Source organism: Lutra lutra, chromosome 15, assembly GCF_902655055.1.
Source record: "Lutra lutra chromosome 15, mLutLut1.2, whole genome shotgun sequence".
NCBI classification, from domain to species: Eukaryota; Metazoa; Chordata; class Mammalia; order Carnivora; family Mustelidae; genus Lutra; species Lutra lutra.
Genome location: NC_062292.1, coordinates 42,097,287 through 42,125,116, shown reverse-complemented (window position 1 = coordinate 42,125,116; position 27,830 = coordinate 42,097,287). Strand labels below are relative to the sequence as shown.

Here is a 27,830-nt window from a genome sequence, read left to right as displayed (position 1 = left end):
AAGGGGAGTCTCTTCTAGACTGAAAGGTACTGTTGGTGATACTGTCTCTGCAGTTGATATACAAAGTGACACTTACTTGTATACTGATTTCCTGCTGGAGAATGCTCTGAAGATATCTTGGGAGGCCAGATTGAAATGTATGAAATTGAGGGGGTCCATCTTAGTTTGCTAAGTCATATGTAAATGATATATTTACTGTGCTAAGTGAATTCCTAATGCTGCTGTGACCTAAATTTCATGCTTTGGGGGTTCACAGGCTAGTAAATGGGGGCAGATGGAAAGGATTTTTCTTTGAGGGATTATAAATTATTCATGGACAATAGCTTAGAAAATAATGACCAGTAAAATGCCGGTCTCCTCATTGGTATTTTGCACATTGATTTTTTTTCCCCCCTCATATTGATTGATCTTTCTGGTTTGTTATAAGTAACTTGCCCTAAATGGGACCTCTGGCCATGGTTCTCAGTTATTAAGTTGAAGAACCCTTGAGACTTGATTCTGGACCACAGAGATGGATGAGTGAACCTGTGCATTTGGGGACTCAGCCCGATGCGGGGCTGGATACCAGGACCCTGGAATCATAACCTGTCAGAAAAGGCAGATAGTGTTTACACAGATAATGGCATTGTGGTGTGGTTTGATGGTGGCGTCGAGGAGGCTGACCCATTAACTCTATGGAGAATTAGAAAGGACCCAAAATGACCATTTGAATTAAAACTTGGATCTCTGAGAAGGAATATTTTTGGCAGATTTGGGGTGGAGGGAAGGAAGTACTAGCAGTAAGAGGGATTGTGTTCATGTGGTGGGTAGTGGTCTTCAAACTGCTAACTATATTTGAACCCTGAATGGCAGGTTACAGTACACATGGCTAGGGGCGCCTGGGTGGCTCAGTGGGTCAAGCCTCTGCCTTTGGCTCAGGTCATGATCTCAGGGTCCTGGGATCAAGCCCTGCAGCGGGCTCTCTGCTCAGCGGGGAGCCTGCTTTTCCAACCCTGTCTCTGCCTACTTGTGATCTCTGTCAAATAAATAAATAAAATGTTTAAAAAATATATATACGCCTTAGCTTTAAAAAAAAAAAAATACACATGGCTGATCCTCACCCCCAATTTCTTGTTCTGCTGGTCTGGGTGGTGCTCAAGAATTTACATTTTCAACAAGTTCCCCATTCAGTCCAGGAACTACATTTTGTACAACCACTGATGGAGAGAGATACATTGAAAAGCTATTTAATTTTCTTATTTCGTAAGTTCAGTCTGAGGGTTTGTGTGCCTAGAGCAATATAGGTTTTTTAAATTAAAACTTTATTGAAGGGGGTGCCAGGGTGGCTCAGTCATTAAGCGTCTGCCTTCGGCTCAGGTCATGATCCCAGGGTCCTGGGATCGAGCCCCGCATTGGGCTCCCTGCTTGGCAGGGAGCCTGCCTCTCCCTCTCCTGCTTCCCCTGCTTGTGTTCTCTCTTGCGAGGTCTTTCTGTCAAATAAACAAAACCTTTAAAAAAAGAAAAAAACTTAATTGAAGTTTAGTTGATACATCATTAGTTTCAGTTGTACATCATAGTGTTCTGACAGTTCTATACATGGCAAAATGCTCACCACAGTAAGTGTAGTTACCATCTGTCATCATACAAAGTTATTATTGATTATATTCCCTATGCTGTACTTTCATCCTTGCGACTTATTTATTTTTATTATTTTTTTATAACCGGAAGTTTGTACCTCTTAATCCCCTTCTGCCTATGCCCCCACCCCCCCTACCCTCTGGCAACCACCAGTTTGTTCTGTGTCTCTGAGTCTGTTTCTGGTTTTATTTTTGTCTTTTAGATTCCACATAAAAATGACATCATTGTAATTTTCTTTCTCTGACTTATTTCACTTAGCATAATATTCTCTGAGACCATCCATGTTGTTGTGAATGGCAGGATTATGGTCGAGTGATATTCCCATTCTAAATTTTACCACATCATTATTCATTCATCTATCGATGGATACTTAACGTTGCTTCCGTATCTTGGCCATTATAAATAATGCCGTATTGAACACAGGGGTTCGCATATTTCCACGGTGGCTGCACCAATTTCCATTCCAAAGGCTCCCTTTTCTCCACATCCTTGCCAAGACTTGTTATTTCTTTGTCTTTTTGATATTAGCCATCCTAATAGATGTGAAATGATCTCTCACTGTGGTTTTGATTTGCATTTTCCTGATGATTGGTGATGTTGAGCCTCTTTTCATGTACCTGTCGGCCGTCTGGATATCTTCTTTGGCAAAATGTATATGCAGGTCTATTTTTTAATTGTATTATTGTTATTATTATTTGGTGTGAAGTTGTAGGAGTTCTTTATCTATCCTGGATATTAACCCCTTATTGGATGCATCATTTGCAAATGTCTTCTTCCACTGAGTAGCTTGCCTTTTCATTTTTATTGATGGTTTCCTTTGCTGTTCAACAGCTTTTTAGCTTTCCGTAGTCTCAGTAGTGTATTTTTACTTATTTCCCTTACCTGAGACCTGTCCAGAAAAACGTTGCTAAGGCTCGTGTCCAAGAGATTGCTACCTTACTACAGGTGGTTTTTGAGTGGGTGGTGGGAAAAGGGAAATTGTTGGAGGGAGATGTGTGAGGCCTAAATCAAGATCTCTTTATGGGATGATATACTTGAAAAATAATGCAATTTCATTAATTGGTGGCAGGAGATTCTATTTTGGTATAATAATAATAGAATATTCTTTTTTTTTTTTTAAGATTTTATTTATTTTTTTGACACAGATCACAAGTAGGCAGAGAGGCAGGCAGAAGAGGGGTTCTGCAGGGGGGAACAGAGTCCCTGCTGAGCAAAGAGCCTGATGCGGCCTCGATCCCAGGACTCTGGGATCGTGACCTGAGCCAAAGGCAGAGACTTAACCCACTGAGCCACCCCAGGCGCCCCTACCCCTAGAATATTCTTAATTGTAGTTATATTTAGGTATGTCCTAATCCTGGATGTAGCTAAATTTTTGTAGTCAAAGCCTAGTGAAAGCCATGTTTTCCTTTCAGATACTAATCAGCCCTCATAATCTGGGATACTACTCCCATCTTGTGGCAGAATTGAGTATCTCTCTGATTATTTTACCGTAATTCTTTCTGTTACATTCTGTTCTGGTGTGTTTTTGGGTTTTTTTGTTGTTGTTCTGTTTTTTGTCTTTTGTTTTGGAAAAAAGCCTCCCTTTCTGGAGAATCATCTGATAGTCTGTGTCCAGATTGTCTTTCATGAATGTCACTAAAAATCCCCAATTTCTGTCTCTCTAGGTTTACCGAACTAATCAGTGTGCTGGGGAGTTTGTGATTACATTTCCAAGAGCCTACCACAGTGGTTTTAATCAAGGTTTTAATTTTGCTGAGGCTGTTAACTTCTGTACTGTTGATTGGGTATGTAATCATGATGTAGTGCGCCTTTTCAAATGTATTGTTTTCCTGCAGAAATGGCATATAATACTTAAGAAGCTTTCAGGTGTGGTTGCTTAAACCTGTTGCTCCTCAAATGGCTGGTCTACAAATTATTTACCATCCATAGCAGGATAAAGCACTTGGCACCACACTGTAAACCAAGCCTTTACTAACTCAACACACTGCTCAGTTCAGCTGATAAGTTTTTCTGCTGTAAAAGTGAGGCTTGATGAATAAATGAGTGTTGATTTACACTGGGGGCAAAATTCAGTCTCTTACTGCAAACTCATAATAAAGAGTTCTCTCTTAAGACTATATAACACTACCTTAGATCATCTACAGCATAACTTTTTTTAATGATGCACTTGCTTTCAGTTGTAAAGTAGAATTTTTATATTAGTACTAATACTTTTCATTTACGTAAAAAGATCTCGTTTAAAGTATGTGATGTTAAATCTGATGAATTATAACCTTGTTTCAGTGCTTTACTGAGTAATAGTACTGCCTATATCTAAAATTATTTTCCATTATGTAGTTTGGAGCATCCTTTTCCCTGAAGTAGGTTTAACCACACCAGTTCAGCATAGTTGTTTCAGGGAATGTGTAAATTCACATGTCCATTTAGATTGTACATTGTTCTGGACATTAACTACATTGTTAATACGTTGGGTTTTTTTAAAAGTGTCTTTAATTAATCTCTGCACCCAACATGGGGCTGGAACTCACGACCCCACGATGAAGAGTTGCATGCTCTTTTGACCGAGCTGGCCAGGTATCACTGTATGTTGGCTTTTTTAAACTGCTTTTTAATTAAAAGGTATCTAATATGCTTGATCTTTGAGATGCAAAGATTTAAAAAGGCCCGAGGCCTCTTAGAGTCGAGTCTGGCTGTAGGGTTGATGTATGTATTATGACCTGGAATATGATCTTCGGTAATTTGATAATGGTCAGAAGTCTTTGTAAATAGGAAGGAAAACGATGAATGTCACATATTATCCTCTGTCTTTTGACACAGCTGCCATTAGGCCGACAGTGTGTGGAGCATTACCGCTTGCTTCACCGCTATTGTGTGTTTTCCCATGATGAGATGATTTGCAAGATGGCTTCCAAGGCTGATGTACTAGATGTCGTGGTGGCTTCAACTGTTCAGAAAGACATGGCCATTATGATTGAGGATGAGAAGGCTTTAAGAGAAACTGTCCGTAAATTGGTAAGGTTTCTGGAATCCCTATTGCATGGCTCTGGGTATAACTTAGTAAAATTCTTACATGTTAATCATGTTAATACCATTTTAAGAAGTCTTTTCTTAGGCTACTTTCCTCTAAGACCCATTCTGATAGATGTGTATTAATATCTCATTGTGGTTTTAATTTTCTCTAATGGCCACTGATTTACTGAACATCCTATCGTGTATATACGTATTTATTCTTTGTATATTATCTCCTTGGTTAACTGTTCAGATATTTCCCCCCACCCCCTTTTTTATTGGATTGTTGTGAGATGTCCGTTCATCCTATATACCAGTCCTTTATCAGATAAGTGTTCTGCAAATATTTTTTCCAGTCAGTGGCTTAACTTTTCATTCTCAGAGCACTGTCTTTCTAAAGCAGAAGTTTATTTTGATGAAGTTCAGTTAAGCAGTTGTTTCTTTTATGGATCTTTTGGCAAGGGTGGGAAGGGCAGAGGGAAAGGGAGAGAATCTCAAGCAGATTCCCCACTGAGGTGGGCCTCGATCTCACCATCGTGAGATCACAACCTGAGCCGACCAGAGCTGAAATCAAGAGTCAGATGCTTGACCGACTAAGCCACCCTTATCTTTTTTTATGTCTTTAAGAAATCTTCCTAACCCAAAGTCACAAAGGCCTTTTCTTGTTAGTCATCTAGAATTTTTAGTTTTAGGTTTTACAAGTAAATCTCTAATCCATCTCAAGTAATTTTTATTTATGGTACAAGGTGGCGGTTGAAATTACCCTTTTTTACAAACGGTTTTCTCATCGTTTCAGCACCATTTCTTGAGAATACCATTCTTTTTCTGTTGAAATGCCCTGGCACCTTTGTTATGAAATCAGTTCACCTGTATGTGGGTCTATTGCTAGACTGTTTTACTCTTCTTAACCTATGCATTTATTCTCTTGCTATTACCATATGGTCTTGATCACTGTAACTTTGTAATGAGTCTTGAAATTAGGTAGTGTGAGTCCTCCAGCTTTGTTCATTTTAAAAATTGGTTTGGCTATTTTAGTTCCTTTGCTTTCCATATGAATTTGAGAATTGGCTTATTGATTTCTACCAAAAATCCTGTGACAAGTTTCATTAGGATTCCATTAAATCCATGAATATAGTTGGGAGAATTGATATCTTTAACAATGTTGAGTCTTCCAATTCATGGATATAGTAGATCCACCATTTATTTAAGTCTTGAGTTCTTTCTTACTTTGCAGATTACGACACAGGAATCTTCCACATATTTTCTTGGGTTTAAAAATCACGTACTTGGGCTTCTCGGTGGCTCAGTTGGCTAAGCGACTGCCTTCAGCTCAAGTCATGATCCCAGCATCCTGGAATCAGGCCCCGCATTGGACTCCCTGCTCTTTGGGGAGCCCTGCTTCTCCTTCTCCCTTTCCCTCTGCTGCTCTGCCTGCTTGAGCTAGAGCTCTCTTCCTCTGTCAAATAAATAAATAAAATCTTTAAAAAATCACGTACTTTATGTTTTTTGGTACTTTTATAAATGATGCCTTAAAATTTTATTTCAGACAGTTTATTGCTAGCATTTATAAATGTAATTGACTTGTATATTGACTTTTTATGTTCTGCAACCTTGCTAAACTCAATAATAGTTCTATTGGCTTTTTAAATTTTTATTTATTTATTTATTTTTCTTTTTAAAAAGATTTTATTTATTTATTTGACAGAGATCACAAGTAGGCAGAGAAGCAGGCAGAGAGAGATAGGAGGAAGCAGACTCTCTACTGAGCAGAGAACCCGATGTGGGGCTCGATCCCAGGACCCTGGGATCATGACCTGAGCCGAAGGCAGAGGCTTTAACCCACTGAGCCACCCAAGCGCCCCTATTGGCTTTTTTTTAATAGATTGTTTTGGAATCTACAAATAGAGTCACACTGATTTTTTTTTTTTTTTTAAATATGACTTTTTAGATAGAATCCTTGAATGTTGGCTCTCTGAAGCCTGTTATGGACCAACAGCAAGTTTATTCACCTTCCTCTGATATTTTATAGATTAGGGAAGCAATGCCCAGAGGGTTTAAGTGCCTTACTAATGTCTTAAATCAAAAATGGTAACTCATTTGAGGAACTTTGAGAATTTACAAGTTTTTCCAAATGTGGAAATTGATAAGTTAAAATTGGGTGAACTGTATATCATTCGTTCTTAACTAAGATCCATAAAGTTGGTCCTTAAGCTCATTTTAAATAAAAATCGCAACCATTTTTTTTATCTTGTAGTTCTTTTTAATTAGTTCCAGTTAATTTTTTTATTTTACTTTTTTTTTAGATTTTATTTATTTGTCAGAGAGAGAGAGAGAGAGAGAGAGCCCAAATGGGAGGAGCGGCAGGTAGAGGGAGAGGGAGAAGTGGGCTCCCTGCTGAGCAGAGAGCCCAATACCGGACTCAATCCCAGAACCTGGGATCATGACCTGAGCCGAAGGCAGAGGCTTAACCAGCTGAGCCACCCAGGTGTCCCTTATCAGTTCCAGTTTAAAACCGAAATTCATTCATTAGCGGTTTCTTTACTCTCCTCTGTTTTTGCTGGTCCATGTAATCAGCAAGAAGTGATCAAAAGGTTAAAATACAGAATAAAACAGTAAGACAAAGGAGCTTGATGGTTTATAAATTGACTTAATCAGATTCTGGCATGCTCATGGTTGGATTTCGATCCAGGTTCGGATAGGGAGAAAAAGTGGTCAAAGCTTGATCTTTCAGTGACAAAAGGTATATCGTAGGGAGGACTCTCTAGGTGTTACAAACTGCAGTTAAAATTTATTGGTTTAAGACCTCATTTTACTTGATACTGTTTCAGTTAGGAAATGATTTATTATGACTTTAGTGTCTTGTGCATATTTCTAACATTTCAGATAAATACTGTCCCTTTAGGTAACTTTGCCTGTGAAAGCTAATTGACTACTCAGCATCTTCTCATCAGTCATTGCTTCATGATAGTCTTCTCTTCTTCCTTTTATTTAGTTTTGTTCTTTTTATGGATTCTCTAGCAGTATTACTCTGGCATTCTGTATAATAATTCCTCTGAAGTAGAAAACATACACATTTCTTTTGCTCTTATCATCTATACCCAAACTGTGGATAGAGCCAGCTCGGAGTAGAATAAAGAGCAAATCTCAATAGTCTATAGTCCTATTAATTACTGTTTTCATACTCTGATCAAAATGGCCAAACCTAAGGACCTATCTTGTCTACAAAGACATTCTTCCCAAACAAGTGAGGTAGTTTACCTTGCCCATATTTGCTAGGTCATTGTTACTTTGTATTCCACACATTTTTAATCATGCACTCCTATTTTGGTGAGGCTCCCCCTCTCCCTTTTTAAAAAAATTTTTAAAACTCACCTATTGCGTATTTGTCTTGGGGGCTGGTGGATTATATATTCCTTTGGAGATCTCTAAAGTACACTTTATTCTAGGGAGTAATTGATTCAGAAAGAATGGATTTCGAGCTGTTGCCAGATGATGAGCGTCAGTGTATAAAATGTAAAACCACATGCTTCATGTCTGCCATCTCCTGTTCTTGTAAACCTGGCCTGCTTGTTTGCCTGCATCATGTAAAAGAACTGTGTTCCTGTCCTCCTTACAAATATAAACTGAGGTGAGTAGGGAGAATGATATTTTTCTGTGGAAAACCCTAAATCCTTAATGAAAGCTCAATGATATTTCTGTTCCAGGATTGAAATAGTATAAGATGTATGATTTTCTCCAAACCCAAATCTGTCAAAACTAAGTCTGCTATTCTGTGTCCAGGTATAGATACACTCTGGATGATCTCTACCCCATGATGAATGCACTGAAGCTTCGAGCAGAATCTTACAATGAATGGGCCCTGAATGTGAATGAAGCTTTGGAGGCAAAGATTAACAAAAAGAAAAGTATGTAGTATACAAAGTGTGTCTTGGTGATTGACAAATGGGGACTGATTTTAATGTAGCCAGTGTAGTTATCAACATATTACTTGAAACAACCTGACTTTTTCCTTGTGTAGTTCCCCTTTTTATTTTTTATTATTTTTTATTTTTTTTAAAAGATTTTTATTTATTTATTTATTTGACAGAGAGAGAGAGAGAGATCACAAGTAGGCAGAGAGGCAGGCAGAGAGAGGGGGGATGCAGGTTCCCCACTGAATAGAGAGCCCGATGAGGGGCTCAATCCCAGGACCCTGAGATCATGACCTGAGTGGAATGCAGACGCTTTAACTCACTGAGCCACCCAGGTGCCCCTGTAGTTCCCCTTTTTAGCCAGGTTTATGGAGTGTAAGCATACGAAGTTTGAAGCCACAAGATTTGGCAGAGGAAAATCTTGATAGATGAATTAATGTATAAGATCATGTTTTTAACAAAGACCGTATTAGGAAACAGAATAACCTTTTACACCTCTTGTCTCAGAAACAAAAATATCTCACATTTTATATGGAACCCTAGGAAAACATTTTAAAAACCTAGAGCTGAAGACAAAGGAAGTGTGTTATTTTTTTTTTTTTTTAAGATTTTATTTATTTATTTGTAAGAGAGAGCGACAGAGCGAAAGAGTGAGCACAGGCAGGCGGAATGGCAGACAGAATCATTGGGAGAAGCAGGCTTCCCCACCAAGCAAGGAGCCCGATGTGGGACTTGATCCCAAGATGCTGGATTCACGAGCCCAGCCGAAGGCAGCTGTTTAACCAACCAACTGAGCCACCCAGGCGTCCTGAAGTGTGTTATATTAAATTAGGAATTTCTGGTTTATCACTTTTCAGTGCTAATCAAAGTCACAGTTTCTGTCTCTTGTTATTACCTTGAAAGTCACGACTTTCCCATCACTTACAGAGTGTAGGAGAAAGGACTGGTCATGCAGCAATGGGAAATCTACATTTGCCTTGTTTTGACAAGTCCATTGTCTTCCATCTCTGAAACATTTGCACATTGAAGAGCAACTCTAGGCACTTGTTTAAAACACTCTAAAGGTGCTCCTGGCTGGCTCAGAAGACCATGCAGCTCTTGATCTTAGGGACATGAGTTCGATTCCCATATTGGATACAGAAATTACTTAAAAGTAAATAAATAGGTCTTTGGGGGGAGGAGTCAAGATGGCGAAGTAGCCGGCTGAGATGACATCAGGCAGCAGGAGATCAGCTATATAGCTTATCAATCCATTGCGAAAACCTACAAATCCAACAGGAGATTGAAAAGAAGAAGAGCAGCAATTCTAGAAATAGAAAATTGACCACTTTCTGAAAGGTAGGACCCATGGAGAAGTGAATCTAAAGCAACGGGAAGATAGACCGCAGGGGGAGGGCCCGGTTCTCGGCAAGCAGCGGAATAAGGGAGCACAAAATCAGGACTTTTAAAAGTCTGCTCCACTGAGGGACATTGCTCCAGAGGTTAAACTGGGGTGAAGCCCACGTGGGGACAACGTGGCCCCAGGTCCCGCGGGGTCACAGAAGGATCTGGGGTGCCTGAGTGTCGCAGAGCTCGCAAGTATTAGAGCGGGGAAGCTGGCTACTGACAGAGCCGAGGAGTGAGCTCTCAGCTCGGGGTTACCTTGAACCGTAATCCGTGGCACAGGCCACTACTCTGTGAGTGGGAACCCCACAAGATCCCAGAAGACCTCCCCCCGGAAGAGCTCAGGAATCTTAGGGGTTCTGAGACTCCAGGTGGAGCTGTGTGCCAGAGACAAAGACACTTGGTCACACCTGGGTGAGCTCAGAGTGTGGCCGGCAGCCAGGGAGACGGGAGCGATTGAGCGCTTTTCTCTGAGGGCACACTGAGGAATGGGGCCCCGAGCTCTCGGCTCCTCCAGGCCGGAGATTGGGAGGTGCCATTTTCATTCCCGTCCTCCGGAACTCTATGGAAAGCATTCAGGGAATAAAAGCTCCTGAAAGTGAACCCGAGCAGATTACTTAGCCTGGCCCCTGGTAACGGTGGTGCAATTCCGCCTCTGGCAAAGACACTTGAGAATCACTACAACAGACCCCTCCCCTAGAAGATCAACAAGAAATCCAGCCAAGACCAAGTTCACTTGCTAAGGAGAACAGCGGAATTCCAGAGGAGGAGAAAGCAAAGCATGGAATTCATGGCTTTCTCCCCATGAATCTTTAGTCTTGCAAAGTTAATTAATTTTTTTTAATATTTTTTCTCTTCTGCTAATTTTTTTTTTAACTTTTATCCTTTCCTCTTTCAATGTTTTTTTAACTAGTTTATCTTAACAATACCTTTCATTAAAAAAAAATTTTTTAGGGCGCCTGGGTGGCTCAGTGGGTTAAGCTGCTGCCTTCGGCTCAGGTCATGATCTCAGGGTCCTGGGATCGAGTCCCGCATCGGGCTCTCTGCTCAGCAGGGAGCCTGCTTCCCTTCCTCTCTCTCTGCCTGCCTCTCTGCCTACTTGTGATCTCTGTCTGTCAAATAAATAAATAAAATCTTTAAAAAAAAATTTTTTTTAAACCTTCATTATTATAGTCATATTTTATCCTTCATTGTATCTAACTTTATTTTTTGTATACACATAGGATTTTTTCTTCTAAAAAATTTGGGGTACAACTTCTTCTAATAGATCAAAATACACCCTAAATCTAGCACCAGGCTTATTCTAGTCTCCAGCCCGAGCAAATTCTCTCCACTTCCTTTTTCTTTATTCTCCCAACCAACTTACCTTATAACTCCCTTTTTAGAAATTAAAAAAAATTTTTTTCATCTTTATAGTCCTATTCCATTGCTTCATTGTGTTTACCCTTATATATGGTTTTCATTCTTTAAAATTTTGGGAGGTAGTTTCTTCTAAGAGACCAAAATACTCCCAAAATTAAGTGGGTGACCCTGTTCTAGTCACCAGTCTAATATATATATATACTTTTTTCTTTTTTATATTTTTTCTTTATTTGTTTTCTTTTTTTAATTTTTTTTTCCCGTGAATAACTTTTTACCCCCTTTCTCTCCCCCCACAATTTGGGGTCTCTTCTGATTTGGTTAAAGCACATTTTCCTGGGGTCTTTGCCACCCTTTTAGTATTTTATTTGCTCCTTCATATATATTCTTATCTGGACAAAATGACAAGGCGGAAAAACCACAAAAAAACAAGAGGCAGTACTGAAGGCTAGGGACCTAATCAATATGGACATTGGTAATATGTCAGGTCTGGAGTTCAGAATGACAATTCTCAAGGTTCTAGCCGGGCTCGAAAAAGGCATGGAAGATATTATAGAAACCCTGTCTGGAGAAATAAAAACCCTTTCTGGAGAAATAACTAAAATCTAACCAAGTTGAAATTTAAAAAGCTATTAATGAGGTGCAATAAAAAATGGAGGCTCTTACTGCTAGGATAAATGAGGCAGAAGAAAGAATCAGTGATACAGAAGACCAAATGACAGAGAATAAAGAAGCTGAGCAAAAGAGAGACAAACAACTATTGGACCACGAGGGGAGAATTCGAGAGAGAATTGATACCATAAGATGAAACAACATTAGAATAATTGGGATTCCAGAAGAAGAAGAAAGAGAGGGGAGCAGAAGTTACATTGGAGAGAATTATTGTAGAGAATTTGCCCAATATGGCAAAGGGAACAAGCATCAAAATCCAAAAGGTGCGGAGAACCCCCCTCAAAATCAGTAAGAATAGGTCCACACCCTGTCATCTAATAGTAAAATTTACAAGTCTTAGTGACAAAGAGAAAATCCTGAAAGCAGCCTGGGACAAGAAGTCTGTAACATACAATGGTAAAAATATTAGATTGGCAGCGGACTTATCCACAGAGACCTGGCAGGCCAGAAAGAACTGGCATGATATATTCGGTGCACTAAATGAGAAAAACATAAAGCCAAGAATACAATATCCAGCTAGGCTATCATTGAAAATAGAAGGAGAGAGAAAAAACTTCCAGGACAAACAAAAACTGAAAGAATTTGCAAACACCAAACCAGCTCTACAGGAAATATTGAAAGGGTCCTCTAAGCAAAGAGAGACCCTAAAAGTAGTAGATCAGAAAGGAACAGAGACAATATACAGTAACAGTCACCTTATAGGCAATATAATGGCACTAAATTCATATCTCTCAATAGTTACCCTGAATGTAAATGGGCTAAATGCCCCAATCAAAAGACACAGGGTATCAGAATGGTTAAAAAAACAAAACCCATCAATATGTTGCCTACAAGAAACTCATTTTAGACCCAAAGACACCTCCATATATAAAGTGAGGGGTGGAAAACAATTTACCATGCTAATGGACATCAAAAGAAAGCTGGGGTGGCAATCCTTATATCAGATCAATTGGATTTTAAGCCAAAGACTGTAATAAGAGATGAGGAAGGACACTATATCATACTCAAAGGGTGTGTCCAACAAGAAGATCTAACAATTTTAAATATCTATGCCCCTAAGATGGGAGCAGCCAACTATATAAACCAATTAATAACAAAATCAAAGAAACACATTGACAATAATACAATAATAGTAGGGGTCTTTAATACAACCCTCACTGAAATGGACAGATCATCCAAGCAAAAGATCCAACAAGGAAATAAAGGCCTTAAATGACACACTGGACCAGATGGACATCACAGATATATTCAGAACATCCCATCCCAAAGCAACAGAATACACATTCTTCTCTAGTGCACATGGAACATTCTCCAGAATAGATCACATCCTGGGTAATAAATCAGGTCTCAACTGGTATCAAAAGATTGGGATCATTCCCTGCATATTTTCAGACCCCAATGCTGTGAAGCTAGAACTCAAACACAAGAGGAAATTTGGAAAGAACCAAATACATGGAGACTAAACAGCATCCTTCTAAAGAATGAATGGGCCAACCAGGAAATGAAAGAAGAATAGAAAAAAATCATGGAAACAAATGATAATGAAAACACAACAGTTCAAAATCTGTGGGACACAGCAAAGGCAGTCCTGACAGGAAAATATATAGCGGTACAAGCCTTTCTCAAGAAACAAGAAAGGTCTCAAATACACAACTTAACCTTACACCTAAAGGAGCTGGAGAAAGAAAAACAAAGAAAGCCTAAACCCAGTAGGAGAAGAGAAATCATGAAGATCAGAGCAGAAATCAGTGAAATAGAAACCAAAAAAACCAATAGAACAAATCAACGAAACTAGAAGCTGGTTCTTTGAAAGAATTAATAAGATTGATAAACCCCTGGCCAGACTTATCAAAAAGAAAAGAGAAAGGACCCAAATAAATAAAATCATGAATGAAAGTGGAGAGATCACAACCAACACCAAAGAAATACAAACAATTATAAGAACATACTATGAGCAACTCTACGCCAACAAATTTGACAATCTGGAAGAAATGGATGCATTCCTAGAGATATATGAACTACCACAATTGAACCAGGAAGAAATAGAAAACCTAAACAGACCCATAACCAGTAAGATTGAAACAGTCATCAAAAATCTCTAAACAAACAAAAGCCAAGGGCCAGATGGCTTCCCAGGGGAATTCTAGCAAACATTTAAAGAAGAATTAATTCCTATTCTCCTGAAACTGTTCCAAAAAATAGAAATGGAAGGAAAACTCCCAAACTCATTTTATGAGCCCACCATCACCTTGATCCCAAAACCAGACAAGGATTCCCTCAAAAAAGAGAATTACAGACCAATATCCTTGATAAACACAGATGCAAAAATTCTCACCAAAATATTAGCCAAGAGGATCCAACAGTACATTAAAAGGATTATTCACCACAACCAAGTGGGATTTATTCCAGGGCTACAAGGTTGGTTCTACATCTGCAAATCAATCAATGTGATACAGTACATTAATAACCGAAAGAACAAGAACCATATGATACTCTCAATAGATGCTGAAAAAGCATTTGACAAAGCACAGCATCCCTTCCTGATCAAAACTCTTCAAAGTTTAGGGATAGAGGGCACATACCTCAATATTATCAAAGCCATCTACGAAAAACCCACCGCAAACATCATTCTCAATGGAGAAAAACAGAGTTTTTCCGCTAAGGTCAGGAACACGGCAGGGATGTCCATTATCACCACTGCTATTCAACATAGTACTAGAAGTCCGAGCCTCAGCAATCAGACAACAAAAAGGCATCTAGATTGGCAAAGAAGGGAGTCAAACTATCACTCTTTGCAGATGATATGATACTATATGTGGAAAACCCAAAAGATTCCACTCCAAATCTGCTAGATCTTGTACAGGAGTTCAGTAAAGTGTCAGGATATAAAATCAGTGCACAGAAATCAGTTGCATTTCTTTACACCAACAAGACAGGAGAAAGAGAAATTAAGGAATCAATCCCATTTACAATTGCACCCAAAACCATAAGATACCTAGGAATAAACCTAACCAAAGAGGCAAAGAATCTGTACTCAGAAAACTATAAAGTACTCATGAACGAAATTGAGGAAGACACAAAGAAATGGAAAAATGTTCCATGCTCATGGATTGGAAGAACAAATATTGTGAAAATGTCTATGCTACCTAAAGCAATCTACACATTTAATGCAATCCCTATCAAAATCCCTTTTTATTTTCAAAGAAATGGAACAAATAATCCTAAAATTTATATTGAACCAGAAAAGACCTCAAATAGCCAAAGGAATATTGAAAAAGAAAGCCAGTGTTGTTTGCATCACAATTGCGGACTTCAAGCTCTATTACAAAGCTGTCATCATCAAGACAGTATGGTACTGGCACAAAAACAGACATATAGATCAATGGAACAGAATAGAGAACCCAGAAATAGACCCTCAACTCAATGGTCAACTAATCTTCGACAGAGCAGGAAAGAATGCCCAATGGAAAACAGCCTCTTCAACAAATGGTGTTGGGAAAATTGGACAGCCACATGCAGAAAAATGAAATTGGGCCCTTTCCTTACACCACACACGGAAATAGACTCAAAATGGATGAAGGACCTCAATGTGAGAAAGGAATCCATCAAAATCCTTGAGAACACAGGCACCAACCTCTTCAACCTCAGCCGCAGCAACTTTTTCCTAGGAACATCGCCAAAGACAAGGGAAGCAAGGGCAAAAATGAACCATTGGGACTTCATCAAGGTTAAAAGCTTTTGCACGGCAAAGGAAACAGTTAACAAAACCAAAAGACAGTTGGCAGAATGGGAGAAGATATTTGCAAATGACATATCAGATAAAGGGCTTGTATCCAAAATCTATAAAGAGCTTATCAAACTCAACACCCAAAGAACAAATAATCCAAGAAATGGGCAGAGGACATGAACAGACATTTCTGCAAAGAAGACATCCAGATGGCCAACAGACACATGGAAAAGTGCTCCACATCACTCGGCATCAGGGAAATAGAAATCAAAACCACAGTGAGATACCACCTCACACCGGTCAGAATGGCTAAAATTAACAAGTCAGGAAATGACAGATGCTGGTGAGGATGCGGAGAAAGGAAAACCCTCCTACACTGTTGGTGGGAATGCAAGCTGGTGCAACCACTCTGGAAAACAGCATGGAGGTTCCTCAAAAAGTTGAAAATAGAGCTACCTCACAACCAAGCAATTGCACTACTGGGTATTTACCCTAAAAATACAAATGTAGTGGTCCGAAGGGGCACTTGCACCCAAATGTTTATAGCAGCAATGTCCCCAATAGCCAAACTGTGGAAAGAACCTAGATGTCCATCCACAGATGAATGGATAAAGAAGAGGTGGTATATATACACGATGGAATACTATGCAGCCATCAAAAGAAATGAAATCTTGCTATTGGCGATGACGTGGATGGAACTTGAGGGTATTATGCTGAGTGAAGTAAGTCATTCAGAGAAAGACAACTATCACATGATCTTCCCGATATGAGGAAGTGGAGATGCAACGTTGGGGGTTCGAGGGGTAGGAAAAGAATAAGTGAAACAAGATGGGATCAGGAGGGAGACAAACCATAAGAGACTCTTTATGTCACAAAACAAACTGAGGGGAGTCAGGGGGAGGGGGGTAGGGAGAGGGTGATGGTGTTATGGACATTGAGGAGGGTATATGCTATGGTGAGTGCTGTGAAGTGTGTAAACCTGGCGATTCACAGACCTCTACCCCTGGGGCTAATAATACATTATATGTTTATAAAAAACATATAAAATTAATAGTGTCGGGGAACAATTTAAATAAATAAATAAATAAAACTTAAAAATAATAAAAACACTCCACCCTTAGCAAAAAAATAAAAATTAAATGACAAACTCTCCTCCTGTATTTCATATCACTCATAATAAACAATAATGATCTCAGATAAAAAATGACCTTTTCTTTATTCCTAGGTCTTGTCAGCTTTAAGGCTTTAATTGAAGAATCTGAAATGAAGAAATTCCCAGACAACGATCTTTTGCGCCACCTTCGCTTAGTCACGCAGGATGCAGAGAAGTGTGCCTCTGTCGCACAGCAGCTGCTTAATGGCAAAAGACAGACTAGGTATTTACTTTGCTTGAGTTTGGACTCTTTTGTGACTAAACTTGGAAACCTATTGTAACTAGTTTTTCCTTTCATCCTGTATTCCTGTGACACTGAATCTGAGAATGATGAATGTATCATGTTCTCATGGCTTCTTGGGCCTTTGTCTTTATAGATACCGATCTGGTGGTGGAAAATCCCAAAATCAGTTGACAGTGAATGAGCTCCGACAGTTTGTGACACAGCTGTATGCGCTTCCATGTGTCCTCAGTCAAACACCTTTGCTAAAGGTAACTCTTAGAGATGTGTGGGGAAGTACTTTGGTCATCCTCTGTTTTGTAAATCATTTCAACTGACATGATTAAGTCATCTTGGGTGGTTAATTTGTACATTTATTTGCAGGTTTTATTTTTGTTTTTTAAGATTTTATTTATTTGAGAGAGAGAGTGAGAGAGCACGAGAGGGTGGGGAGGGTCAGAGAGAAAAGCAGACTCCCTGCTGATCAGGGAGCCAGGTGCGGTACTAGATCTTGGGGCTGTGGGGCTCGATCCTGGGGCCAAGGGATCATGACCTGAGCTGAAGGCAGTTGCTCAACCAACTGAGCCACCCAGGCACCCTGTTTTGCAGATGTTTTTAATAACCTGCTGAGTGTTTTGTGTGTGTGTATAAAGAGATTATAACAGGCCTACAAAGGAGAGGTAAAGTTGGAAATTTTTACCTTAAAAGTAACCATCTGCTCCTCTTTGCAGTAGGTAAGAGGGCTATTATAGTCCGTTCTTTCGATCGTCATTTGACTTACATATTCTCTCATTTACCAGTACTATTGCTAAAATCCTATGAGATGGAAGAGTCCATTTAATATGATTTGAAGATTCTAAGTACGAAAGAATCCAGTTACTCAAATTGCTATTTTGATAAAACAACCTGTGTTTTTTTAGGATCTCTTGAATCGTGTAGAAGATTTCCAACAGCACAGCCAGAAATTGCTCTCTGAGGAAATGCCCAGTGCTGCAGAGCTGCAAGACTTGCTGGACGTCAGCTTTGAATTCGACGTTGAACTTCCACAGCTTGCTGAGATGCGTATCCGTCTGGAGCAGGCCCGTTGGCTAGAAGAGGTGCAGCAAGCTTGCCTAGACCCCAGCTCCCTTACATTAGATGATATGAGACGTCTCATAGACCTAGGGGTGGGTCTGGCCCCATATTCAGCAGTGGAGAAAGCAATGGCCCGGCTTCAGGAACTGCTCACAGTGTCAGAGCACTGGGATGACAAAGCCAAGAGTCTTCTCAAGGCCAGGTAAAAAAGCAAACCCACCTCTTTCTTTTGGGGAAGATTGGGTAATATGTCCCATCGTAGAGCAGTAGACACACCAGTGTTCAGGAGCTGCAGATATAGGTATAGAATACATGTAGAAATATCTGAGATGTTTGGGGTGCTTTGGAACGCGACTAAAAGAATATTAATTTTTTTCTTACTTTCCTGATTGTGAAATGAATGGTTCAAAGGGGAATTGCCTTTCCTAGAGTTGTTTGAAATTTCTTTGGACCCCAATGATACCATCCATCTTCAAGAGAAGAAAAAATTTTACAAATAAGTAGCAAACTGTTTAAACCCACAGCTAGTAAGTTCCCAAGGAGTCTTGAAATGTTTGAGTTGAAGACATTTACTTGCTGGCACTGTTCTGTAAAATGAAGGTAGTGCCAGTAATTCCCAACAGGAGTAGGAATGTACTTTTTTGCTGTTGGGTAGTAACACGGAACATCTTACCTGTGTTAGAGAGATTTGATTAGACTCAGGTAAACCATCTGAGAGAAAGATTAGGCCCTCCCTAGTTTTGCTTTCTGACAGATCTTCACTGGTCCAATTGATGACATAAAGTACCAAAAAAATGCATGGTTACAGACATCTTCTCTAATCCTAAAATAGTGGTCTTTGAGTAGAGAGCACATTTTTTGATACTATGCTTTTGGTATGTTGATAACCTAGAGAATTTAAATTTCCTTAGTGAAACTGTATGAATCTTAACAGTGTATGTAATTCAATACAGTAAATTATCTTTAAGTTACCTTCTGCAATGAAAAGTTTGTGGTTATAGCAGCATAAATTCAGGAATAGGTAGAACTTAAATGCTTTACATTGGTTATTTCCTTTGTCTCTGATGCTCTAAAGTTTTATGCAGACTTTTGAAACTCGTTAGTTGGATATCTAGTAGTTACTGACACTTAAAAAAAATTCTTTGCTATCCTGAATTTCTTTTGAAATGGCTTTTTTAGTTTCTTTTGTAAACCTTAAGAAAAAAGAACCACCAAAAAAAAAAAAAAAAGAAAGAAAAAATGAACCACAATATAAAATGTTAAATAGTTCTTACATTTCATATTTTAGACCTCGGCATTCATTGAGCAGCCTTACTACGGCAGTTAAGGAGATTGAGGAGATCCCTGCATATCTGCCAAATGGTGCAGCTCTCAAAGACTCAGTGCAGAGAGCCAGGGACTGGCTTCAGGATGTGGAGGCCCTGCAGGTTGGTGTAAGAAAAAAATGTCTTGGGGTGCCTAGGTGGCTCAGTGGTAGAGTGTCTGCCTTTGGCTCATGTCATGATCCCAGGGTTCTAGGATCGAGCCCCACATTAGGCTCCCTGCTCAGCAGAGAGTCTGCTTCTCCCTCTGCCTGCCACATCCCCTGCTTATGCTTTTTTCTCACTCCGTCAAATTTAAAAAAAAAGGAAAAAAGGTCTTGCATGTATAGGTGCATCTATGAAGAGTAATAATTAAAAAATTTTAAAAGGTACTGTTGAATCTCACCATACAGATTGTTTTCAGTTGGCCAGATTAATAATTTTTTCTATTCAGCCTTACATAGACCTACTTACCCACCTGTTGTCCTGACCAGTTGGCTTAAATATTTAAAGTTTAGGTAATTCAACCAACTTTTTCTGGGAGCTTGGGATCTTCTTAACAAACTTAAGTACTTGGTTAAGTTTCAAAGAAAAAGCTAAAAATGGAAGTGGGAGAAAGGTAGTTTCTGATCTTTGAGTACAGTTGTCTCTAGTTGGCTTGTTAACAACTTAGAGTACAGACAAGAGTAACAGATTTAGTGAGTCTGGTTATATGATTACAAGGCGAAAGTAAGCCACAGGGCCCGGAATTTTTCACCAAGTAGTGACTTTTTTTCTTTTTAAGATTTTATTTGTGAGTGAGAGAATGAGAGACTGGGGAGTGCATGAGAGAGCAGATGAGAGAGCACATGAGACGGGGGCATGAGAAGAGGGGGGGGGTCAGAGGGAGAAGCAGACTCCCTGCTCAGTAAGGAGCCTGATGGCAGGACTCGATCCTGGGGACTCCAGGATCATGACCAGAGCCGAAGGCAGTCATTTAACCAACTGAGCCACCCCAGTACCCCTCATTAAGTAGTGACTAGACTACTAGTCTAGTGACCCCTCACTAGAACAGTGCCGGGGTGCCTGGGTGGCTCAGTGGGTTAAAGCCTCTGCCTTCGGCTTGGGTCATGATCTCAGGGTCCTGGGATTGAGCCCTCTGCTCAGCAGGGGGCCTGCTTCCCTTTCTCTCTCTCCGCCTGCCCCTCTGCCTACTTGTGATCTCTGTCTGTCAAATAAAATCTTAAAAAAAAAAACAGTGCCTCCCCACCCCACAAAAGAAATGAAACTTAACAAGTTCCAAAGTAATTAGCGCTAAGTGTACGTGCTAGATGTCATACTTAAATGACTTGCCTATATTTTAGAAAAGCGTTAAATTCACTTGTAGCATTTTTAAGGTACAGACAAAATGCATTCTGTGATTTACCCAGTTGCAGTTGGATTGCTTCATTTGAAAAGTGGTTGGTGGATAGTGTCTTGCTTTTGTCTTTGTAATTGTCGTAGGTCAGTCTTACAGACATATTGAGGAAAAAAGATCTTTGAATTCTTCAATAGGCTAGGTTTTTAAAATTTTATCTCATTCTGAGTCTCGAGTTCTGTTTTGTTGAAGCCATTGGATTCTAAAAATAAAAAATACTACCTGGTTTTCTGAATATTTGTCTAATTTTAAGTAGTGCTAATTGATAAATTTTGCTAACAAGAAATGCCAAATCAGACAGTTTTAGCCAGTTGTTTGCAACAAAACATCTGGTCATCTATTCTAGTTGAAAGGGAAGAGAGAACACATTATTGTTTGATAGATATTATTACCTAATTAAGGGGTGACCCCAGCTAGCCAAAGGAAAAAAATTTATGTACTGTGTACATACACTTTCTTAATGGGAGTTTTAGATGCAAGCTCTTGTTAATGATGGAGATATTGTTGATTAGGTTTAGTCGCGGTCCCCCTTTTTACTTAGAGTTGGTGGCAACCAGAAAGGCAGGGTGAGGTCATTGCAGTAAGGAGAGATGAGCACGTGGAATCAGGAGGAGGACGTACTATATACTACTTAGTAACTGTGTTTTCCATAGCGCCCACAAGGACAAAAAGCAAGTCTTGCTCCATTCCTAAAATAACAGCCTGGCCTTTACTTGTACTATGTGCTTAAGGACTAACGGAGGGACGTGATGAACAGTATGGAGCCTCTTCGTACCTAGTGGGTTGTGTACTTTACAATGTTAGTCTGTACTCTACACATAGGAAGCACTCCATTTATTTATTTATTTTATTTATTTATTTAGATTTTACTTATTAATTTGATAGCAGGCAGAGAGGCAGGCAGAGAGAGCGGGGGAAACAGGCTCCCCACTGAGCAGAGAACCCGATGCAATGAGGGGCTTGATCCCGGCGTCCTGGGATCGAGTCCCACATTGGGCTCCTTGCTCATCGGGGAGCCTGCTTCTCCCTCTGCCTCTGCCTGCCATTCTGTCTGCCTGTGCTTGCTCTCTCTCCCTCTCTCTCTCTCTGACAAATAAATAAATAAAATCTTAAAATAAATAAATAAATAAATACTAAAGACAGGGGCGCCTGGGTGGCTCAGTGGGTTAAGCCGCTGCCTTCGGCTCAGGTCATGATCCCAGGTCCTGGGTTCAAGCCCCGCATCGGGCTTTCTGCTCAGCAGGGACCCTGCTTCCTCCTCTCTCTCTGCCTGCCTCTCTGCCTGCTTGTGATCTCTCTCTGTCAAATAAATAAATAAAATCTTTAAATAAATAAATAAATAAATACTAAAGACAGCATGTAATTTGTGAGTCACCTCTTTTAAGTGTCTAACAGAACATTTATGCCCTTACAGTTCCAGCCTGTAAGAATAAATATCAAAAGCAATGAAACAGCAAGTTCCTAGTCTATGTTCAGTTTTCCCCAGTTTCCCAGAAAATGTCCCTTCTGGTTGTTTATCTCGTCTGCCACCACATGTTGCACCTAACTGACATATGGTTTTAAGTTGCTTTGAGTCTCATGGTGTTTTCTTCTTGAGCCTTCTTTCTTTCATGTCATTGTCTAGAATAGTCACCCCGTGGTGGGTTCTGCCTTCTGGATTTGTCTCCTTATTTCTTTATGGTGTGTTCTGGCTTTGGTATTTCCTCTAAACTGGAAATTAGTTTCAAAGAGTTGATGGGTTGAAGTTAAATATTTTTTACTTAGAATAATCAGATGATACTGTATACTTTGTATTGCATCACGTCAGGAGACATATTTGGATGACTACTTAGTGAGGCTAGAATTTACCACTGTATTAGAACAAGCACACCAGTGCTCCTACCCCCAACCTCATGTTTTTATTCTTCTCCTGTTTGGGTCTCTCACTCTCAAGGTGGTCCCAAGGGGCGCCTGGATGGCTCAGTCAGTTAAGCATCTACCTTTGGCTCAGATCATGATCCCATGATCCTAGGATAGAGCCCCACATCGGGTTTCCTGCTCAGTGGGGAATCTGCTTCTCTCTGACCCTCTCACTCTGCCCCTCTCCCTGCTCATGCTCACTCACTCAGATTAATAAATAAAATCTTAAATGTGGTCTCAGTATCTCTAGAGCATCAGCATCATCTGGAAACATATGAAGAAATTCAAATTCAAAAACAAAAAAAGAAAGAAATACAAATTCATGGGCTCTTCGCTGGTGACCTGAACCAGAATATCTGCAGATGGGGCCCAGGAAACTTACTTAAACAAGCTTCCAGTTGATTCTTAATGCATATGAACATTTGAGAACCATGGGACTTTTTGCCTTCTTTTAGTTTTCTGAATAATTTATACTGAGCTGCTTCATCATTGGTGGATTGGAGTAAAATACTGTTGCTTTTATCAACATAAGTCTGTGTGAAAACCTTTTGAGTTATTGCAAATCTGCATTTCTCTTGAATTTTTTTCAGACTGTCTGTAGGGATCAAGATGACAGTTGAATTTAGAAGGGCATTAAAAGTCAACAAGAGGGGCGCCTGGGTGGCTCAGTGGGTTAAAGTTTCTGCCTTCGGCTCTGGCCATGATCCCAGGGTCCTGGGATTGAGCCCCGCATTGGGCTCTCTGCTCAGTGGGGAGCCTGCTTCCTCCTCTCTCCCTCTGCCTGCCTCTCTGCCTGCTTGTGATCTCTGTCTGTCAAATAAATAAATAAAATCTTAAATTAAAAAACTCAATAAGAGGGGTGCCTGGGTTGCTCAGTCTGTTAAGCAACTGCCTTCGGCTCAGGTCATGATCCCAGGGTCCTGGGATCGAGCCCCGCATCAGACTCCCTGCTCAGCGGGGAGTCTGCTTCTCCCTCTGCCTACTGCTGTGCCTACTTGTACTCTCTGCCTGTCAAATAAATAAATAAATTTTTTAAAAAATCAACAGGTTACAGTGTATGTCACGTTCATAGTTGTATCCTTGGCGACTAGTATAAACTAGGTTCTTTTAAAGTATTAAGTGAAGGAATACATGTCACCCACACCCCCACTGCCACTGGTCAGCTGGCAAATTTTGTCCATCTCCATGAAATTAACATGTTGAAATCATGGAGTAGGTCTACTCTGAATTGTGCTTTTCCCACTTTGCAGAGAAGTATTCTTTTTCCTAAGTTGCTACAATTTTTCTTGACTCATTAGGTTGGAGGACGTGTGCCAGTATTAGACACACTCATAGAACTTGTTACCAGAGGCCGATCTATCCCGGTACATCTGAATTCTTTACCAAGACTGGAATTACTAGTAGCTGAGGTTCAGGCTTGGAAAGAATGTGCTGCTAATACATTCTTGACTGAGAATTCTCCATATTCTCTCTTAGAGGTAAGTTTGCAACCAGCCCACCTACGAGACCTTCGATCTCGTAGCTTATAGAACGTGCAGTCCCTTCCCTTACAAAGGTGGCATCACTGACTGGTCTACATACTGGGAGTTATTTTTTCAGTAGAGCCAGGGAGATTCTTCTAAACTTCCAGTGAAATAACATTTAAATGTCATCTGGATATACTTAGGGATAGCATTCAGTGTCTAAAGAAGAACATTTTTCTCATTGAAGTTCTTCAATCTGGGTTGAAATTGGACTTCTAACCTTGTCCATGCTGCACCATTTGCATTTAATAAGCCTGGTAAATGGTCTCATCCACCGCTCATGAACTGCTGGAGTTGCACTTGTTGTATTTTTTGTAGCTGATACTGATGGTACATTATTACTAGAATTGGTAAATATCATGTTGAACTTAACTACTGTTTCATCTGATCTATAATCAAAGTCAGTCATTTTTGGGAAATTCATTCCCTCCCTCCTCGGCCCTCCCTTGGTAGAGGAGAGTTTTCTGACTTTAGGATGGCATGTGATAGAGGAAACGTTAGATAAGAAGTTTCCATCCTAACCACTGCTTAGGCTTTATTGTGGGGCTTATTCCTAAGGCTTAATCTGAAACCATCTTACTGTTGTGCTTTGCCCCACGTTAGGTCCTGTGTCCTCGATGTGACATTGGCCTTTGGGGATTGAAGAGGAAGCAGAGAAAGTTCAAGGAGCCCTCACCAAGTGGAAAGAAGAAAAGCACCAAACTAGAGAGTCTGAGTGACCTGGAGAGAGCTTTAAGTGAAAGCAAGGAGACTGCTTCAGCTGTACGTAGTGGGCTTTTTCTTCTTCTTTCTCTGTTGCCTAGGGAGGAGGATTTCTAACCCTTTCTTGTTCACAGGGATATTGGTAAGGCATGTAAAAGGATAACCTTAAAAATACTCCGTTTTGGGACGCCTGGGTGGCTCAGTTGGTTAAGCAGCTGCCTTCGGCTCAGGTCATGATCCCAGCGTCCTGGGATCGAGTCCCACATCGGGCTCCTTGCTTGGCGGGGAGCCTGCTTCTCCCTCTGCCTCTGCCTGCCATTCTGTCCGCTTGTGCTCGCTCTCTCTCCCTCTCTCTCTGACAAATAAATTAAAAAAAAAAAAAAAAAAACTCCGTTTTACCAGAAAGACTTTCTGAAAATTGTCAAATGTGAATGTGAGTTCAAGCCCCATGTTGGGTGTAGAGCTTACTAAGTAAAAATAAATAAATACACAAACACACATGCTTAAAAAAGAAAAGTGTATTGGATACCTTTGTGTCTGGCTGCATTTAGTAAGCGCTGTTGATTCAAAGATGATATCATCATAAGGAGCTGAAGCAGAGTCTAGCTCATGTTTAGTGAGCCATAGTATTAGGACAAAAGAAGATAGGTGATTTGGATGCTTTGTTTTTTTGTTTTTTGTTTTTTCTTCTATAGAGCTGTAATTGACATATAACATTGTTAGTTTCAGGTATACATAGTTATGGACTTTTTCTTTTTTAATGATAAGAACTTTAAAGATCTGGGGCACCTGGGTGGCTCAGTGGGTTAAGCCCCTGCCTTCGGCTCAGGTCATGATCTCAGGGTCCTGGGATCGAGCCCCGCATCGGGCTCTCTGCTCAGCAGGGAGCCTGCTTCCCTTCCTCTCTCTCTGCCTGCCTCTCTGCCTACTTGTGATCTCTCTCTGTCAAATAAATAAATAAAATCTTTAAAAAAAAAAAAAAAAAGAAGAACTTTAAAGATCTATTCTCTTGGGGTGCCTGGGGGCTCAGTTGGTTAAGTGCTGCCTTCAGCTCAGGTCATGATCCCAGGGTCTTGGGGTCGAGCCCCGCAGCTGGCTCACTGCTCAGTGGGGAGCCTGCTTCTGCGTCTTTCTCTCCCTGGCACTCTGCCTACTTGTGCACTCTTAAAGATTTAAAAATTTAAAAATAAAAAATAAATTTACATCTTAAAGATTTAAAAATCTTTAAAAAAAAAAAGATCTACTCTCTTAGCAACATCCAAGTATACAGTATAGTACAATATTATCTGTAGTCAACATGCTGTACCTTATATCCTCAGAACTTCTTTTATAACAAGAAATTTGTACCTTTAGACTGCCTTTACCCAGTTAGCCCACTCCCTACCCCTGGCCTCTGGCAGCCACCAATTTGTTCTCTATATCCGTGGGTTTGGTTTTTTGTTTTTTGTTTTTTGGGTGTTTTTTTTTTCCCCTCAATTCATACAGAGTTTGTCTTTGACTTATTTCACTTAACCTAACGCAGTTACATTCCATCTGTATTAGTGCAAGTGGCAAGATTTCCTTTTTTTTTTTTTAATGGCTGAATAATAGTCCATTGTATATACATACACCACATTTTTTTTTAAGATTTTAATTATTTATTTGACAGACAGAGATCACAAGCAGGCAGAGTGGCAGGCAGAGAGAGAGGGGGAAGCAGTCTCCCTGCTGAGCAGAGAGCCCGATGTGGGGCTCGATCCCAGGACCCTGGGATCATGACCTGATCCAAAGGCAGAGGCTTAACCCACCGAGCCACCCAGGCATCTCCGTACACCACATCTTTATCCATTTATCCACTGGTGGACACTTAAGTTGCTTCCATGTCTTGGCTACTGGAAATAATGTTGAAGTGAACATGGGGGGTGCAGGTTAGTTAAAACTAACTTTTAAGTTAGTTTTTTTCTTTTCTTCAGATAAATACCCATAAGTGGAATTGCTGGATCATTTGGTAGTTCTATTTTTCATTTTTTGAGGAGCCTCCATACTGTTTTCCAGGATGGCTGCACTGATTTATGTTCCTACCAACAGTGCATCAGGGTTCCCTTTTTGCACATCCTCACCAACATGTGTTACTTCTTGGCATTTTTTATAATAGCCATTCTGCTAGGTGTGAATTGATCTTGCATTGTGGTTCTGATTTGCAGTTTCATGGTTGACCACCTTTTCATGTACTTGTGTCCTCTTTGTCTTCTTTAGAAAAATATTCCTATCCTCTGCCTATGTTTGTTTTCTACTATTAAGTTGTATGTGTTCTTTATGTATTTTGTTAACGCCTTATCAGTATGTGCTTTGCCAATATTTTCTTCTGTTCTATAGGTCAGCTTTTAATTCTGTTGGTTTTCTTTGCTATACAGAAGCTTTTAGTTGGATGTAGTCCCATCTGGGTGCTTTAAGTGGCACAAAGTGTTCTCCGCTCTTCCAGCTTCTTCCCAGTCCATTCCTTTGTAGCTGTCTGACTTCTGGTGATTGACATGGGATTGCCTTGATTTATGTATTTTGACACAGATTTCCTTAGCACATATTTGTATATTGGTCAGATTCTAATCACATTCTGCTGCTTGAGCATCATTCTGTGTTTGTTTGTTTTTTAAGATTTTATTTATTTATTTGACAGATCACAAGTAGGCAGAGAGGCAGGAAGAGAAGGGGGCGGGGCATAGGCTCCCCGCTGAGCAGAGAGCCCAGGGCAGGGCTCAATCCCAGGACCCTGAGATCAAACCTGAGCCAAAGGCAGCCGCTTAACCCACTGAGCCACCCAGGCACCCCTCATTCTGGTTTTTTTAAGGTGCTGCTTTCCACTGTTAACTTCTGTGGTCTATTTTTGTAAATCCATTTTCTTGAACTT

General features: G+C 40.1%; 1 protein-coding gene across 3 annotated transcripts in view; it reads left to right on the top strand.

The window, feature by feature from the left end:
- The window catches only part of KDM5B (lysine demethylase 5B), an 84,994-nt gene that overhangs the window by 48,298 nt on the left and 8,866 nt on the right, over positions 1 to 27,830 (top strand). For all 3 annotated transcript variants that reach the window (XM_047704578.1, XM_047704576.1, XM_047704579.1), the window contains exons 13-22: positions 3,282 to 3,401; positions 4,435 to 4,629; positions 8,073 to 8,254; positions 8,407 to 8,531; positions 16,904 to 17,054; positions 17,209 to 17,323; positions 17,972 to 18,327; positions 19,414 to 19,552; positions 24,020 to 24,199; positions 24,848 to 25,006. In XM_047704578.1, the coding sequence (XP_047560534.1) occupies positions 3,282 to 3,401; positions 4,435 to 4,629; positions 8,073 to 8,254; positions 8,407 to 8,531; positions 16,904 to 17,054; positions 17,209 to 17,323; positions 17,972 to 18,327; positions 19,414 to 19,552; positions 24,020 to 24,199; positions 24,848 to 25,006 (1,722 nt within the window). The remainder of the gene's footprint in view (positions 1 to 3,281; positions 3,402 to 4,434; positions 4,630 to 8,072; positions 8,255 to 8,406; positions 8,532 to 16,903; positions 17,055 to 17,208; positions 17,324 to 17,971; positions 18,328 to 19,413; positions 19,553 to 24,019; positions 24,200 to 24,847; positions 25,007 to 27,830) is intronic.